We start from the raw sequence: 16634 nt of genomic DNA, 5'->3' as shown, positions 1-16634 counted from the left end.
AGAACGGATAGGCAATAGCTGCAATTTTGATATAAATTATATAACAAATAATGTTTACTTTTTAAATTTTCTGGTCAAGTTTTAAATTTTCTGGCATATCAGAGGATTTGAGTTTCTAAAATCCCATACCATTATGGGTGCCATGACAAAAAATACCTATCAGGTACCAATGAGCTCAAGGAGCTCACCCTAAATAACAGTAACTACTTACAGTATGTCTGGACACTTGCTGAGGACATTTTAAAATAGACACAGCATTAGAAAAGCATAATAATAATAACAGTTAAACACTCCTTTTCATGATAAAACTAATGAAAATGCTACATAGTGATAATGATGGCAAGCAATCACTTGTCCAAAATCGGTTAATTAAAATAGGGTATTTAAATTTGTTCTCTGTTCCAGCTTTTGCCGTTTGCTTAATTTATGCTTCTGTTAAGTCTGTACAGGTCAGGGAGCATGCACTGATACGGCGTGTTGCCACATTCACCACATGACAAAACAGCTCAAGATCCTGCTTGGCAACCTCCCCCAGGCAGACAAGCAGTCCAGTCCCACCCTCCGGAAATGACCATCTATCTGTTGCAGCCAGGAGTTATGTGGGTGTCCCCTTGGCCTGGTCCGGCCTCTTGAGTCCTCAACAATGTGAACCGGATCACCCTCAGGGAATCATGCAATGTGGTCGTAGTGCTGTAACTGACACTTCCTCATAATTCAGGTAATGTGCCTCATTCAGGAATCCATAAACAACTGCTTGTTCAACAAAAAGTCAAACCAGCAGTACACAAGGATTCTCTGGAGAGAAACAGTACCAAACAAATCCAGTCTTTATCTCAGGTCATTGGATAGTGTTCATGTCTTGCAACCATATAGCAAAACAAAGACTTGGACCTTCATCCTTTCGTACAGATATTGGGAGCACCACACACACCTTTCCAGTGACATCATGACTCTCCATGCTTTCCTAATCCGTTTACTGACTTCATAGAAAGACCCACCAGTAACATGAATGTCGCTACTGAGGTAAACAAACTTGTTGACGAGGTCGACATTCACTCCACAAACTGACATACTGATGATGGCTATGCCCAAGAGGTCATTAAAGGCCTGGATCTCTGTTTTTTTCCAGGACACTTGCAAGCCCAGATACTCAGACCCCTCGCTCAATCTCTTGAGTACCCCGATTAGAGCCTCCATTGACTCCGCAAAGATCACAGCATCGGCAACAAAGTCAAGGGTTTTCCCCCATCCCCTTCACAATGTGAGCAGCCTTCCTATGGACGGTTGCAGCAGGGCTACTCCAGTGTAGAGCAAAAAGGAGAGCTGCATGAAATTTGTACGGTGGCTGGAGTGCCAATCCTGACCCAAACCTTCAGGTGTTCCCTGCAAGTTGGAGGACCACTTGCAGGGCCAGTTGCAGTTTAACGTCATACCCAGGACACAATTTGTACAGTAAGTTTTTTTTTTGTACAGACAAGAAAAGTTAACCAACAAAGAAATGGAAATTAATTTTGCCATTTTTTATTTGACCGTCTTTCCTTGCCTTCTACTGTGTCCTGATCTACTGGAGCTTCAGTGGTTTCCATTTTCACACTGCCTTTTGGTCTACAGATGTTATCCAGAGTGATTTCATCCTGATACCCTTCTCCAACTAGCTGGACCACACAATCTTCGTATTGATTGTCAACAACCATAATATGCACAGATCCACAATAACGCTGAACAGTTGATGGAGTAAAGAATATTCCAAACTCAGCAGACAGTCCAGGACTTAGAATGAGGGAGGCAGCATGTGTATTATTTTCTGAAAGAATCAAAAGGACACTTTTATAATGTGGTGTTCCTAATAAACATTTAAACTATAAAACCTTTTTTTTTACCTGATACTAATATGTCTTCTTTTTTATTATAAGGAGAGATGTGTACACATTGAGTGTCGGGACCTGGGTTCACAATAAATGCTTGATTCTCATCTACTAGATCAATATTTATCTGATAAAAAAAATACACAAATAAAATTTGAATATTTTCAGGACTGCATGTAATCAACACAACATTATCTCCCTGTGCATATAGATTTATTACTTCAATTAAACATATAAAAAGTAGCTTATTATTTAAGACAGAATCTATGTTCATAATGGCCAGAAATAGTTTGATTTCCTTTTGAGTGATTATTTAAACTGAAAAAATCCTCTATTTACACTATACTGCTTGAGTTAAATAATTTTATTTCTTGATATTAAAACTAAAGTGATGTACGTGTTAGCCATTATGAAAAGAAAATCTAAATGAAATGTATAAAATAAGTACAATTATGCCAATATCAGTGTCCTCTTTTAATCTTTTCCCAAGTCTCAAAATGTACAGTATGGTTTTACAATATCTGAATGCCATAATCTACACTATTTTTCATTTACATTTTGCTGAAATCTAAATCTTAAGCCATATTTTTCTTAAAATAATCTTAAATATACACTATTAACTAACATGAAGCTAACGGACGTATAGCTCAGTTTACTCTAATCCCTTTAATCAGGATGGTGAGGCCAAGCAGAAAGCTATGCATCTCCTGAAATCTGGTAGGCGGCAGCAGATAGCTTACACCTGAGAGAGGTGAGACTGCTGTCTGAGAGAGGTCAGATCAGCTAAGTAGCTTGCTAGCTAGCTGCCTTGGGGATATCCTGCCTCAAAGGGCTAAAGTCTAAAAGGAGCAGGAACATTAGAGAAAGGAAAAAACACTCCAAACCAGACATTAAGAGTTTACTGGAGTCTAGAGTTGTAAATACTAAGTTATTTTACACTTGTAATGGATTTTAAGGAGAACACCTCCAGGATCTTCTACTGCAAGTGAGAGAGACAAGCTATTTTGAAAGTCACATGAAGAAAGTTTTCATTTTTCACTTGTTTTTTTTTTTTTTTTAGCTACAGATGTTCTCACAAAGGACACAGCTGCCTTTAACAGAGACACTAATTATAAAATTCCACTCAATGAAATCTGATGTTGAAAAAGTCTAGAGCTGATTTATCTACTGATGGATAATGAAAATACTACACAGATTAATCTTCTCCATCTTACCTCTGCGGGAATGGTCCCGTCATTCTTTAGTACTAGTTGGTGTTTTTCTGTATGTCCTAAGAGCAAACGGCTGAACAAAATAAGGGGGTTTCCAATCCTTGTCCGCATGGCTGGACGTACAACTGTTATTTGGGGTAGATTTCCTTCACCTATGATATCAAAGACTAGGGATTTTGGTCTGGGAATGTTGCTGGAAAATAAAAAACATTCTTTTTAAGATGTTAAATGATATTGACATAATTACAATGTACAGGAAAGCAAGTTTGTTTTTCTTAACAGATTAGCCTGTACTTCAGAGGGAACCTAATTTGTCAGAGTAGGTCTTAGAAAGCTGGAATCTGATCATTCAGCCCCAAGGCTGCAGTTCATCTTAGGATGTAGTGATTTACACAAGATAAAAATACATTTTCAATCAACTTGAGCTGCACATCTTTGGAATTTGGAATGAAACTGACATAACCCAGAGAAAATTCATGTAATAATTGGAAGAATGGGCCAGCTCTTCAAACTTACCTGACTAGAATCTGAAACTAGCACTCAACAGCTGATTTAAAACTTATACTGACAAATTCATAATGTATGAAAAGATTTAGATTTACAGCAAAATATTTAAGAGGTTAAAATATATTTTATCTCATTTTGATATTATTGCTTATGCAATGAAAGAGCACTGTGGCATGTAAAGGGTGTAGCTGAGCCACAAACCCCAGACATAACTAGACTAAAGAGAGTAACGGGTTCAAAAGGTTTGCTTATTTAACAAAATACCTTCTTACTTCTTATATTAGTGTCACATAAGCACACATTCTCATCTATTCTTTTTTTCTTCTCCTTCCTTCAAACCTCCACTCCCTCCCAGTCGAGCACTGTACTCCTTTTCTACCAAATAATCTGAGTATGGTGGAGCGACTGCTTTTATGTCATACCTGGCACTGCATTCAGGGAGCATTTAAAGATCAGAACTGTGATTAGGTAGCAGAGTCCTCCCCAGGTAGCACTTGAGGAACCAGAAGGGGCTGCACTTCAAGGCTACAGTGCCCACACAGCCTTGTGGGTATCCAAAGCAGAGCCACAACCAGAGAAGCACTGCCACCTAGGCTATGAGGAGAAAGAAATGTCTTTGGAAGGCAGTCTCTCTTAGTCCATCCACTATTCCTGCCTCCCAGGTGAGGCACACAGCAACACCTATCCAGGTCGGGACACCATTCAGGCTCCGGTGTTGAGCCTCCTTCATTATGGCCACCCGGCCAGGCAAGGGGGCATCCTGCAACCCAGACGGGATGCCTATCCACCCATTATTTTCTCCTTCCACACCAGTCTCTCTGGATATACCATCCCTTGTACTAATCCTTGTTAATGGCATGCTGGACTGGTAAATGAAAACCTGTCATACTAACCACGATGCCACTCCATTCAAGACAAAATGTACTAAAATATAAATACGGTATAATATAAATCTCAGCTCTAATTTTTTTTAATTTTAGGTCAGGTCAATATTATTGAGACATATTGAAAAAAGGAAGCAACTAGCAATAATGCTGATGGATCAACATGCACACACTGTACTGGTCTAGAAGGCACCTTAATTGCAAAAAATCATGCAAGGCTATTTTGATTCAGTTGCATTGTAATAATGTTGCTAATTAGAATTATATTATGTTTCATGATGTTTTTGTTAGATAAAAGCAGAGTCACTGCATTTTAAAAACATATGGAGTTTGACACAAAAGCCTCAGCTGTTAACTGACCTGCAGCAGACAGTGAACCACAAGTGAGAATACTTTCTTTTTCAACCAGTACTATTGCTTTAGAAGAAGCTGCTGGCATTATCACCAAATAAATAACATGAAGTATACTCTTATTTCTGTCCTGTCAAAGTCTCTTTAACTCTTTCAGGGCTGATGTTGACTTTTGTCGAAATTCAGGGGTAGAGGACGGTAATCGGCTGTAAACTGCGATAAAACTCACCCTTACGTTTTAGCTTGACTCTCTATGCTTGAACGTAGCTTTGCAGATTTGACCTCGATTCCTTGTGCATGCATGAGTAGTGAAGAGCAAACAGCTTCTAAAATGGCATCGACATCTGGCGAGAGACTAAAGCAAAATACTCTGTGGACATTTTACGTTTAATTGCTGAATTGGACTCTGACTTTTTGGACTCCGAGTTTGATGCAAGAGATCTGGAGAGGGATATCGAAAACGGAAGCTGATCGTGGTGCTGAACGCGTTTATGTAGGTGATACGCCAACAACAGCGTTCGCCTAGGAGGACCACTACTTATGATGACAAGAGGTACAAACCATATTGCATCACACTGTGACTGCCACCATTGCCCACCTGCTATGCAAAGACAGAGAGGTAGCCGACCCACTGTGCAGTCCTGCTGTGGTCATCGAGCCGCCCGTATGCAGCCACTGCTGCCAGAGATGTCGAACAGGCGCCTACAGCAGCCACAGCCCATACCAAGAGATGCGTGAAACCAGTGCATTGAGTTTTTTGGAAAAAATATTCAGCCCTCAAAGAGATAAAGTCTGTATGCTTTCCCTACAGGCAGCCAGATTTTCTTCAGGTACTTTGAATTTCAACCTTATCACAAAAATGTGCTGGCTTGCTTGGGAGTTAATTCAAAAAAGTCATTATCATAATTACCTTAAAAAGATCGAGTTTTCAATGAAAAAGTTAAATCAAAGAAATGTTAAAAGAGAGATGTCTATATGTAAAATCACCGAAGTGGCAAAATCAAGGTGAAATGGTACAAGTTAGGATACCTGAAATTTCCTTCCATTGAGGCTTCAAATATGCATTGATAACACTGCATGCTCTGAGGTGAGAATGTCACAACAGCAAAGGAGTGCGAGTGGCTGAGGATAATCATCCTTGATGGCTCCAACTCAAATATTTCAGCAATCTTAAAGCCAGGCTTGGGGAAGAAGAAAATCCATTAACATTTTCAATAATCAGAACATTAATGTACATGAAGACTGTACAAGAGTAGTCTTTATTAAACAGCACTAGTAAAGGTAGCATAAATAAAATGTTTTGGCAGAAATGGTTGGGAACTTTGCCGAACACTGCAGTCAATAGAGAAGAAGTAACTGAAAATTGCATAAAATGTAACCAAGATCCAGCCTACAAGCATTCTCGTCAAGCGCCTGCATTGTTAGGTTATCTGTTTTAGAAATATCATACCCTTAAATCATTTTGTGTACATTTTTTTGTAGATATATCAGTCGTGGATTTGAAGTCAATCCTAAAGCCATGATAGCAATGTATGGAGTAATAATAGATGGTGTATGGCTATAAAAAGTAATTGTAATATCCTACACCACGTTATTTGCAAGAATAATTATTTTGCTAACCGGAAGAATCCCAATCCACCCTTCATAAGTCAGTGGGAAAGCAAAGTTGTAAACTTTGCTCCTCAAACTGGAAAGATTAAATTATCTTTTTGAGGATCTATCAAGAATTTTTTTCAGAACTTGTCAAAAACCTAGCAATATAAGGCATGTGCTCAATCTTTTTACTTTATGCATTATCTTACAGAATAGAAGAATCATTTTTGACAGGGCTCTCTGCTTTTGAAGCATGCTACTGTTATATGTTGTTTATTGTACACCATTTTAACTTGATTGATTTATTTTTGTTCTGTTATAATATGTTGTTTATATATATTTTTTAAAGAAGTTTATAATTTCAAATTCATCCATCCATTATCCAACCCGCTATATTCTGCTGGAGCCAATCCCACTCAACACAGGGCGCAAGGCAGGAAACAAACCCCAGGCAGGGCACCAGTACACCACAGATAATTTCAAATTGAGTGATAATTAACGAAGAGTGAGTAGAAGACTTGGGTACAATGGAACAAATAAAAAGCCAGCCTCCAGAGCACTGAAGTTATAGTATACGGTACTTTTCATTTCTACAGTAAACTTCTTACGGTAAAAAAGTTATAATTGCTATACTTATTAATGAAGCAAATTAAAAAGCAATACAAATATACATACATTTTCTGATAAACTCTGTGAAAAAATGTAATATTTATATATGCAAAATATATGTTGCAATATATAATTCCTTACCTTACTAGTAATGGGTTTCACAGAGAGGGAGACATCACAGGGGATTTTTCCTGCATTGATGATTTTAAATTGAGCCTTGGCCTGCTGGCCTACCAAGGTGTTTACAAAGATAAACCTATTTTCATCTTCCACAAAGATTCCTCCAAAGGCAATGGTCTGCAAGCACTGGTACAGGTTGACGTTCTTACAGATTCTATGTTCTTCAAAAATGGATGGTATGTCATTTACTGTAATTCCTACATTTGGAAAGAGCATAAGATTATAGTTATTAAAAAAAAACAAATACCAGCACACACAGCAATTAAACCCAGCAGCTTCAAAAGAAACAGGTATATCAAACTGGAACAAACACAGTACCTGTATGTGTCATGATTTGTCTGGGCTCTTATGAATATAATTTTCATTTTTTCATTATTATTTTTTTTTTCTTATTATTATACTTTTATACTGTTGTATTTATAACATCAACATGGGATCATTCTGTGGTCTGTTTCTCTTCTGGACATCATTATTCTGGATCATTTTCTGATTGCCACGTCAATGCTGCTGTTAGTGGTGATACTTGTGGCTTGTCATTGAGGTGTGGCCCAGAACCTCACAAAGTGCTGTGCATCACATTATAATGCAGCAGCTATCTAAGATGATAGAGAGCTAAACATAGCCTCCAAGCTTTTCAGTTCACTTGAACAAGCTAAAGAAACCATTTGAGATTTAGTTTAAATAGAGAAAGGGTTATAAACAGGCTAGGATTTTGCTTGTGCTCTTGACTTTGAATTTTTGATTAGTGATTTGATACTTTTGTCTATTTTCTGATGGTATATATTTGGTATTCAAATTTTTAATAGTCCCTGGCAACACTTCTAGTTCTTCTTGATGGCTGCTCTCATTTTTGTTTACAACAATAAGCCAGGAAATCTATTTTTCCATTGTGATCATAATAATTCTTTGCATTTATATAGCGCTTTTCTCACTACTCAAAGCACTCAGCAATTGCAGGTTAAGGACCTTGCTCAAGTGCCCAACAAAGCAACCTTCCGATTGCCAGTGCAGATCCCAGTCTCAGAGCCAACGCTCCGCCTAATCTATATATATAATTCACTGAGGCAAGACAACCAAGGAAAGCACGCCGGAAGAGGCATGGATTCACTAAGCTGCCGACAAGTGAGAGAGCTATGGCGCACGCAGGAAAGAGCCACACCCACCAACTCCAAGACCATTGGATACGACGACAACTCGCTGGGCCACACCCACCAGCTCGGACGCGACGACACAGAAAAAATGGCGTAATTTATATTCGTCTGTCGTAGAGGCCACATGCAGTGCAGGTCAGGTTAATGTCATGTGCATGTCATGCACCTCCGAGCTACGTTGACTGTTCATAGAGTCATGTTTCTAGCGGAGGTGAATCGCCATATGCAGCGTGTGAAATGGTTTGTAAGGGGTATCCCATGGAATCCTTAAAACAATCCTTTACAACTGAGGTTGAAGCACAATGAACTAAGCAGTCTTTAAAAACCAACTTTTCGGTTACGACGCACAACCGCATGCACCATTGCAAACTGTTTTACACGCTACATACAACTATTCGCTTCCGCGACAAACATGCGTCTTCTTAGATGCTCCTGCAGGAACACGGAAGACGTTTTCCTGCCCACCAACGCTCCTTTTTCACCGGACAGCGTCTACCCTTGCTCTCTAGGCATTCACACTGCCTGCCCATTTGCCCGGACGCAAAAACTCACCGACCACCCAGTAGTCCCTTTCGTCTGTGGTAAGAGTCCACATGCACGTCTGAGCCACGCAGCGTTTGTTATGCCGCGGGTTCACTATTGTGTTGTATTTCATTCACTTACTGTTGTATTCTCACACCAACCCGTTTTAGACATCCGTGTCTTTCCTGAAGTGTTTAGCATTCAAAAAAATAATTATGCATGACACTGACCGTGTCTCTACCCAGCGCAGAGAGGCGTGGGTAAGCCGTTGAACCCCATTCGGGCTGCAAGCCGTGGAATTCCCACTAAATGTGACTCATACACTCCCACTCATTACGTCCCTACACTTTGTGCACACCCCCCTCCTACCGTGGTCGGGTATCTTGGTGGATTATATATAGAAAAGCAGCCAAAACTGAGGGGTATCCCATAGGGTCCTTAAAACATTCCTTTACAACTGAGGTTAAAACACAATGAAGTAGGCAGTCTTTAAAAAAAAGAGTTTTCGGTTACGACACACGCCTGCGTGCACCATAGCAAACTGTTTTACACGCTACATGCATCAATTCGCTTCAGCAACAAACATGCGTCTTCTTAGATGCTACTGCACTTTGTTCACACCCCCCTCCCACCTCGCTACTACCGTGATCGGGTGTCTTGGTTGGATTATATATAGAAAGGCAGCCAAAACCGCACAGAGCAATGCAAAGTCTAGAATTCAATCTTTTCATTCTCTTTCTGTTGTATCCTCAAACCCTCCCTTTTTAGACAACTGTGTCTTTCCAGAAGTGTTCAACCATCATTAAATAATTATGCGCGTTTGTTATGCCGCGGGTTCACTATTGTGTTGTATTTTGCTCTCTCCAGAGTTCCATCTTTTCATTCGCTTACTGTTGTATTCTCACACCAACCCGTTTTAGACAACCGTGTCTTTCCAGAAGTGTTTAGAATTCAATAAACAGTTATGCATGACATTGAGCATGTGTCTACCCGGCGTGGGTAAGCCATTGAACCCCATTCGGGTTGCAAACTAAGTCCCACTAAGTGCGACTCCTACGCTCCCACTGGTTGCATCCCAACCCTTTGTGCACACCCCCTTCCCACCTCGCTACTACCGTGGTCAGGTGTCTTGGTGGAAAATATATAGAATAGCAGCCAAAACCGCACAGAGCAATGAAAAGTCTACGTCAGTCACAGGTACATCTGTACTGTGTAAAGACGGCGACTCAAGTGACGAGTTGGAGGTGGGCACATGAGCGGGCAGTGCATACTGAACGAGAAATCAGCAGACTAGCATGACGGACGGAGCTGAATCGATGTCATTCTCCTTTCCTCCCGTTCCACACTCCGCACCGTGCACCTCCATCCCTCCGTCTGGCAGGAGAAGGCGCGAGGACGGTGCACCATTTTTCAGTCACTTCAGACGATTGTGTATTGGTTCGTTCCGTGCATTGTTACAATGTTGCTTTTCTTGCTGATTTATTACATTACCGATTATTCAAATGTTAATTTTCTCCCTCTGCTTAAAAATCATTAAAAAACCGGCCTGATTATGCAGTGTATGGTACGACGCGGGTTGGCTAGTATCATATAAAATTCATAACCAAAAACCACTGTATCCATCATTGAGTAGTCTGCCCTGGCAAAACTGGGCAGATGAAAACCCACACAGAAACAAGGGAAATGTACAAAAATGGTACAGAAAGTTCCTGACCTTGGCATTATAACCAAGACTATTGAAGCTGTGAGGTAACAGAGTGGGCCAAAGTGTTATCCACTGCAACCATACTGTTAATTTAAATCACAAAAAAACCCAAAAATAAATGTGAAACAGATCAAATGTGTGCATATTAGACAAATTTCTCATCAACCTAAAGAACACAGTAGTCAGTTAAATCAAGGTCAAATGCAGCTGGAGACTATCCCTCTTGGACATCAGCACAAAATTGAAACTTCTTGCCTCTTGCCTCGTTGCGGGGTACAATCCTGCACATTCTGTCATAAAAGGTAGGTTAAGTGCTGCTAATAATAATCCTAATTCTGCATAAAATGAGTTGCTGTTGTTTTCTGTTTGTTTGAATGTTTTCTTTTTTATATTAACATTTTTATCTTTTGGGTTATGGGAAAAAAACTACAGAAAACCCAAGCAGACATGTGGACAATGAGCAAACTCTACACAGAGTGGAGCTGTGTCCTGGATATTCTTATGGTCTGAACCTGAGACCCATAGTAATAAGGTGTCTGCTTCTTGTCACACTTCTGTAACACCGGAATCACATCTACTGTATATTACAAATACTGTCAAGCAATGTAACTATACAGAAACTACACAATCAACATCTTGGGTTATGAAAGAAATGCTGAATTCTTAGTGTGTACTGTACAGTAGAAATACAGTAGGCCTTATTAGTCTGTATAAAAAAGCCCCTTGTATGTTTTGGGTTTAGTGTTTTGTATTATCTGGATTGGGACAGTTTGGCTACCTTTCTAGTTTTAAATTGTTAAAAACTAAACTAAAACTTCTCTCTTGAGTCCCGGAGATCCAGCAAATGGCAGCTTTGAAAGTTACCAAGCAAATTCAAAGCAAAACCATCACCTTGGTATGCTTCACTAACACTTGAACCAGAATCTATCATGCTGTCACTACCAGCCCCTGAAGAAATGTCATTGTTATCACACAGTAATTCGTTTTCTTCATCACATGCTTTACGCGCCCATATTTAGCTTGCTCTGTCACCACTAATGCTGTGTCAATTAAGATCCGCCCTCCATCACCGACTCATGGTGGATGACTTTCGCTTTTAGAGCTAAAAGTTACAAGGGTTAAAGGCTAACGGCGGAAATATTTATTCAATAACTAAATATGAAATTCTTATTAACATGTTTTTATTAATTTTGGGACCCCTGCAGCCCAGGTTTGCCCTTGAACAAGTCCGGTTGTTACAAAAACTAAAAAGATTTTTAGTAAATTATTACTTTATTTCAGGTACTTATTATTTTCAGGTACTTTAATAGTTTCATCTAGTTTTAGTTTTTCATTTCAGTTTTGTTAATTATTTTATTACAGTTTATGAAAATGTTTTTTATTAATGGTTTAAATTGAGATTTTAGTTTTTGTTAACTATAATAACCTTGTCTGGCCGCTTGTCAATTAGGCTGTTTGTCATTCACAAAGTGTACAGATCATTGCAACTGGTAAACATACTTTATCAGTATGTAGCAGCACAAAGTGATCTTTGTCTATGTAAGGGAAGGTGGGTACGCCGAATGCATAAGAATTAGCTACGTGGAACAGAACCGATCAAAACAATCTTAAAGGGCTCCCCAAGAGTCAAAAAGCATACAAGACCCTGTGAAATAACAATAATGAAAGAATTGTTACTAATTGCAAGGCATTTCTGTTCTAATACAAAACATGCCAGCTGCTTGAAGTGTGACTTTAAAAAAATGCGGTGTGGCATGTCCAATCAGAAGACTGTAACTCTCTGATGATTTTTAATTTTTTACTTATTGCTAGATTATGTCTATATGTTGGTTGCAGCATCAGTACAGAAAGGGAGACAGTTGAAAGACTGCTATCACTACAGGTCCACCAACACTTCTCTCACTGCTTCTGTGCAGAGTCTATCATTCTGTGGCTGGTGGTGCTACCACAAGTACACGGTAAACAAGAGGCATACAGCCTATGATGGTTTTGGCAGGTATAAATGGCCTCAACTTGGCTGACAGTAAATCGGCATATGACTATATACAAAAAGAAGACCTCTTAATTCATATCAGTAAGCCAAGAAAATGAGAGAAAACAAGTTAATCTTCTTCTTCTTCACTAGGACGCAAGATGGATATCAAAAAAAGACAAAAGTGTTGTCACAAGACTGAAGGATGACACATTTTTTCCTCTTCAGAAGCAAAAAGAATTCTGAATGTCACTTACAGCTGACACCTAACAATTATCATATTTAGTTGATCTCGTTTACATATAAACAGGATTAGTCCAAAATGCAAAGCTGAAAGTATCTTATCTTCTACCGATAAAATCAAAGCTTTGAAAGATAAGTTAAGCTTGTGGAACACCATGGTGAAGCAAATCAGCGTGAATATTGTATGTTACAATATATTTACGTCAAAGAGAATAAAGAGATCATGTCAATGATTTCTAAGAATCTTGAAGTGCAGGAAGAATATTTAGTTTCATTTACCAAACTTGCATTCTGAAGAATATGCATATAAAAATGTGGGTTGAGAAAGCCATTCTAAGATTCATCTCAGGGAGAAATACGTAATGATGATAGTTTGTAATTCAAAGAAAAAGAAAGTGTTTCTTGAGAAATTGTAAATTGAAATGAAGAATGAACATTCTCACATTGAGGAAAAAGTTCTAGTAATTCTACCACAACTTTTAAAATCATATGTTCAGATTCTTTGTATTACAGTTATAGAACCAACAAGGGAGAAAGGCTGCAAATAACTGAAGAAGTAATTAGAATATGTCTCCAGTATTCTACCTAATCAAAAAGATTTGTGAATCATGTCAAACAAAAAATATCTTATTAAAAAATTACAATTATAAACCATGTTAATCTGTTTTGTTTATTTCAAGGTTAGACTAATGGGTGGTGCAATGGTCATTGTCTTTTGATATTGCTCTAGGAAAACAATATTTCTGTGTGTTTATGATTCTGAGATGTAAGATAGGTCCACTCCTGAACTTGGAAAATAACGTACAAGAACAGAACACATAAGAAAACCAAGATGCATTTTGTTAATTTGCCTCATGTGTATTTACATTTATTGTATGTGTTGACAGAGCAGACATGTGCATGTCTGAAGCTCAGTAGCAGTGTGGTGTAATGGTTAGTTCAGCTGGCTCACAGCTCCAATCCTAGCACAAGCACTGTCTGTGTGGAGATTTAGTTCAATCTGAACTTTAAATATTCCAGTTTCAGTAAGTGAGGGTGTATGCAAATGTGGCTGTTGACTGCTGCCTGATGCTTATTTGTAGTTAATAGATAGCACTTTAAATGTTTCAAAGTTAAAAATAAAAATAAAAATCAACTTCTAAGTGAATTGTAACTTGCCAGGTACACAGCCTTCAACAACAAGATGATAGGGTATCCCAGCAGGGTGGTCCTCAGGGTCTCGATCAGATATATCAATTGACAAAGTCTCCTGACGTTTTCCAACTTGTTCTACCACACAGTCCACAGTTATGGCTTGCTGAGCTCCAATAGGGATGATCCCATATCCAGGCGATATTGTAAATTCCCCTACAGTTAATCGTGCCTAAACAAATTCAACATGATTAGTCAAGTGTCAGCTTTGAAAATTATGAAAAGAACAGCTTCACTGGATGTGGAAATACTCTGAGGTAAGAGCTAACTGGTTAAAACCAGTGCTATTTAAGTCAGGGTTAGGCAATCTTACACTGAAGAGCCGCTGTGTGTGCTGATTTTTGTTCTAACTGGTAGCATGATTTATTATTTGTTTTTACAGATATTCAGTTCTTGATTATAATTGTAAATAATCAAATGCAACCTGCCATATTAATACTATTGAGATAATGATATTTTCAAAAATGTAATAATAACCATGTATACTTACACAAATTTTGACATATTATTTTAGTATGCAAGTGACACAAAATTCAAGACCTGAATTTCTGTCCCCATAACCAGTATAACTATTAAAAGTATTATTATCAATATGCACATCTTTAACACTATTTTACTATACAAGTGTAACAAAAATTTAGACCTGAATTCCTGTCCCCATAACCAGTATAATTGTAAAATGTATTATTATTGATATGCACATCTTTAACACTCACTTCGCCACTCCAATTACAATGTATCTTAAATTCCACATTTGCAATAGCAATTCCTAAAACATCTAAAAATTACACAAATTATGGATGGTAAATATATTTAAAATAACTTCATGTCAAATAATTTAAGTTTTTTAGTACTTGTTTATTAATAATAGAAATAGCTGTTTGCAGGCAAAGGAAGAACTTACCAGTGCAGAACCCATTTCCTTCTGCAGTACAGAATCACTACGTCTGGCTTTTAAAGACACTGATCTGCCAGAAACAGAACCTTCATGAGAGCGACCACGTTTGCTCATAGGAGTGCTGAAAAATGATTTGAAACAATTCAAGGTTTCACAAAAGTAATATGTATTTGCTATATCTTTATCCCATATGGTACCGTGAGCAATTGGCACCATTACAGATTTCTTAATATTGAAATGTCAGTCAGTCATTGAAATGAACTTTGAAATTCAGAACAAAAAATATGTAAAAAATATATAGTATCTTGATTCAAAAGTATGTCTGCAAATTTAAATAGTTGGAACACATTTATTTATTTTACATGTTCAACATAACAAGCAGATACATTTTCTAAAATTCTAACAGTTTACTGTAAGACAAGACAATAAGAGAAAGGAGAAATGTCTGCAATATTAATTCTAATGCTCAAAGCTGCGCAGTGACATAGCTCTTCAGAGATGGGAGAAGTTACCAATTGTAATTAGGGTTGAGGTGTTGTATTTACCTTCTTCTTAGTGGCTGCAATGTTGGCTCTCCAGACATCATAGATAGCATGAATCTGATTTCAAGTTCACCCTTGTTCTCAATGCTGAAAGTGCGGGTTCTACGGCTGCCATACATTATAGCTCCAAAGTTTAGTTCGTTGGTTGGCACACAGATATATTTACTAAAGACAGACTGGATGGAGAGCTTCACTGGGATGCTGAAAATGGTCTCTCCACCAATACACACATTTGGTTCAATTACCTTTGGTAAAAAATACAGATATGGTGTGGTTGTAACAAATTTTTCACTCAATTTTCCCTTCAATACACTTTTTTATGCAAGAGCCAGAAAAATTAATAAACAAAATTATTTAATCATCAAAGTCCAAGATGGAGAGATTTTTACTTTTTTACATTAACATATTGGCATACAACAACCATTTATATTACAAACTCCACTAAAAGTAACCATGATTTGCACATCGTAAGCAAGGATCTCAACGTTTTACCTGACAATGTAAGACAGCTTTATTTTTGATGCACACTTCCTTGGTAGACTGGAAGGTTATATGCACTTGAAGTGCCTTCTCATTTGGGTTCAGTGTCCCTTTCAGAGGCTGAATGGTGAACAGAGATTTCAGCTCTGGCATTTCTGGCTCAGTGGCATCTAGTAAAAAGCTGAAAGATATGGCAAAGCAGGTACCAATGAACAACAGGCAAATGTGAGATTCTTAACTTATAACTAACCAAGAAACAGTGATTTGGATCATGGTGCAAAGTTTAAAAATTCATCTTTCTTGTACTTGATTTACCAAAAAAGTGTTATTTATTTCTCAGAAAAGCTGTAAAAATCTGAAAAAATGCTATGTGTGTAATCATTAAGCAAGGCACTGTGGTATAGCGGGTCCACAGCTCATTTAGCAAAGGCCATTTTAAATAAATAATCACTGCTCTCGTGGCAGCTTAGCGAGGGGGCGTTGGGCCATAGCAAGCCATGGGGCGATCTGCGGTGTGGGCGTTTCTCACTGAGTGCACAGGTGGGGGACTGCCCACATCCGTGATTGCTCCTGTGGCTAACATACTACAGCTGCTATGGCCCCTCGCATTATAAAAAGCGCGAGTCGGTTTGGAGAAGGAAGACCAACGAACAGAAAAGAAAGAGGGAAGGAAATGGAGGATGAAGCAGGAAGCAGTGAGGAGAGAGAGAGCGCAAATCGGTGCAGTTGA

The 16634-nt window shown here is 38.4% G+C and overlaps 1 protein-coding gene across 1 annotated transcript in view; it reads right to left on the bottom strand.

Annotated features, from left to right (window-relative positions):
- LOC120534858 (hydrocephalus-inducing protein-like) overlaps positions 1-16634 on the bottom strand; it is a 206036-nt gene that overhangs the window by 48826 nt on the left and 140576 nt on the right. The window contains exons 55-63 of the mRNA XM_039762371.1: positions 15917-16085; positions 15428-15669; positions 14889-15003; positions 13952-14156; positions 7162-7397; positions 5848-5999; positions 3080-3269; positions 1881-1992; positions 1544-1804 (exon numbers count right to left, since the gene is read on the bottom strand). Of these exons, the coding sequence (XP_039618305.1) occupies positions 1544-1804; positions 1881-1992; positions 3080-3269; positions 5848-5999; positions 7162-7397; positions 13952-14156; positions 14889-15003; positions 15428-15669; positions 15917-16085 (1682 nt within the window). The remainder of the gene's footprint in view (positions 1-1543; positions 1805-1880; positions 1993-3079; positions 3270-5847; positions 6000-7161; positions 7398-13951; positions 14157-14888; positions 15004-15427; positions 15670-15916; positions 16086-16634) is intronic.

This window comes from Polypterus senegalus, chromosome 9 (genome assembly GCF_016835505.1).
Source record: "Polypterus senegalus isolate Bchr_013 chromosome 9, ASM1683550v1, whole genome shotgun sequence".
In the NCBI taxonomy this organism is placed as follows: Eukaryota; Metazoa; Chordata; class Cladistia; order Polypteriformes; family Polypteridae; genus Polypterus; species Polypterus senegalus.
Note: the sequence above shows the minus strand (reverse complement) of the source record. Positions and strands in the feature narration are given on the sequence as shown.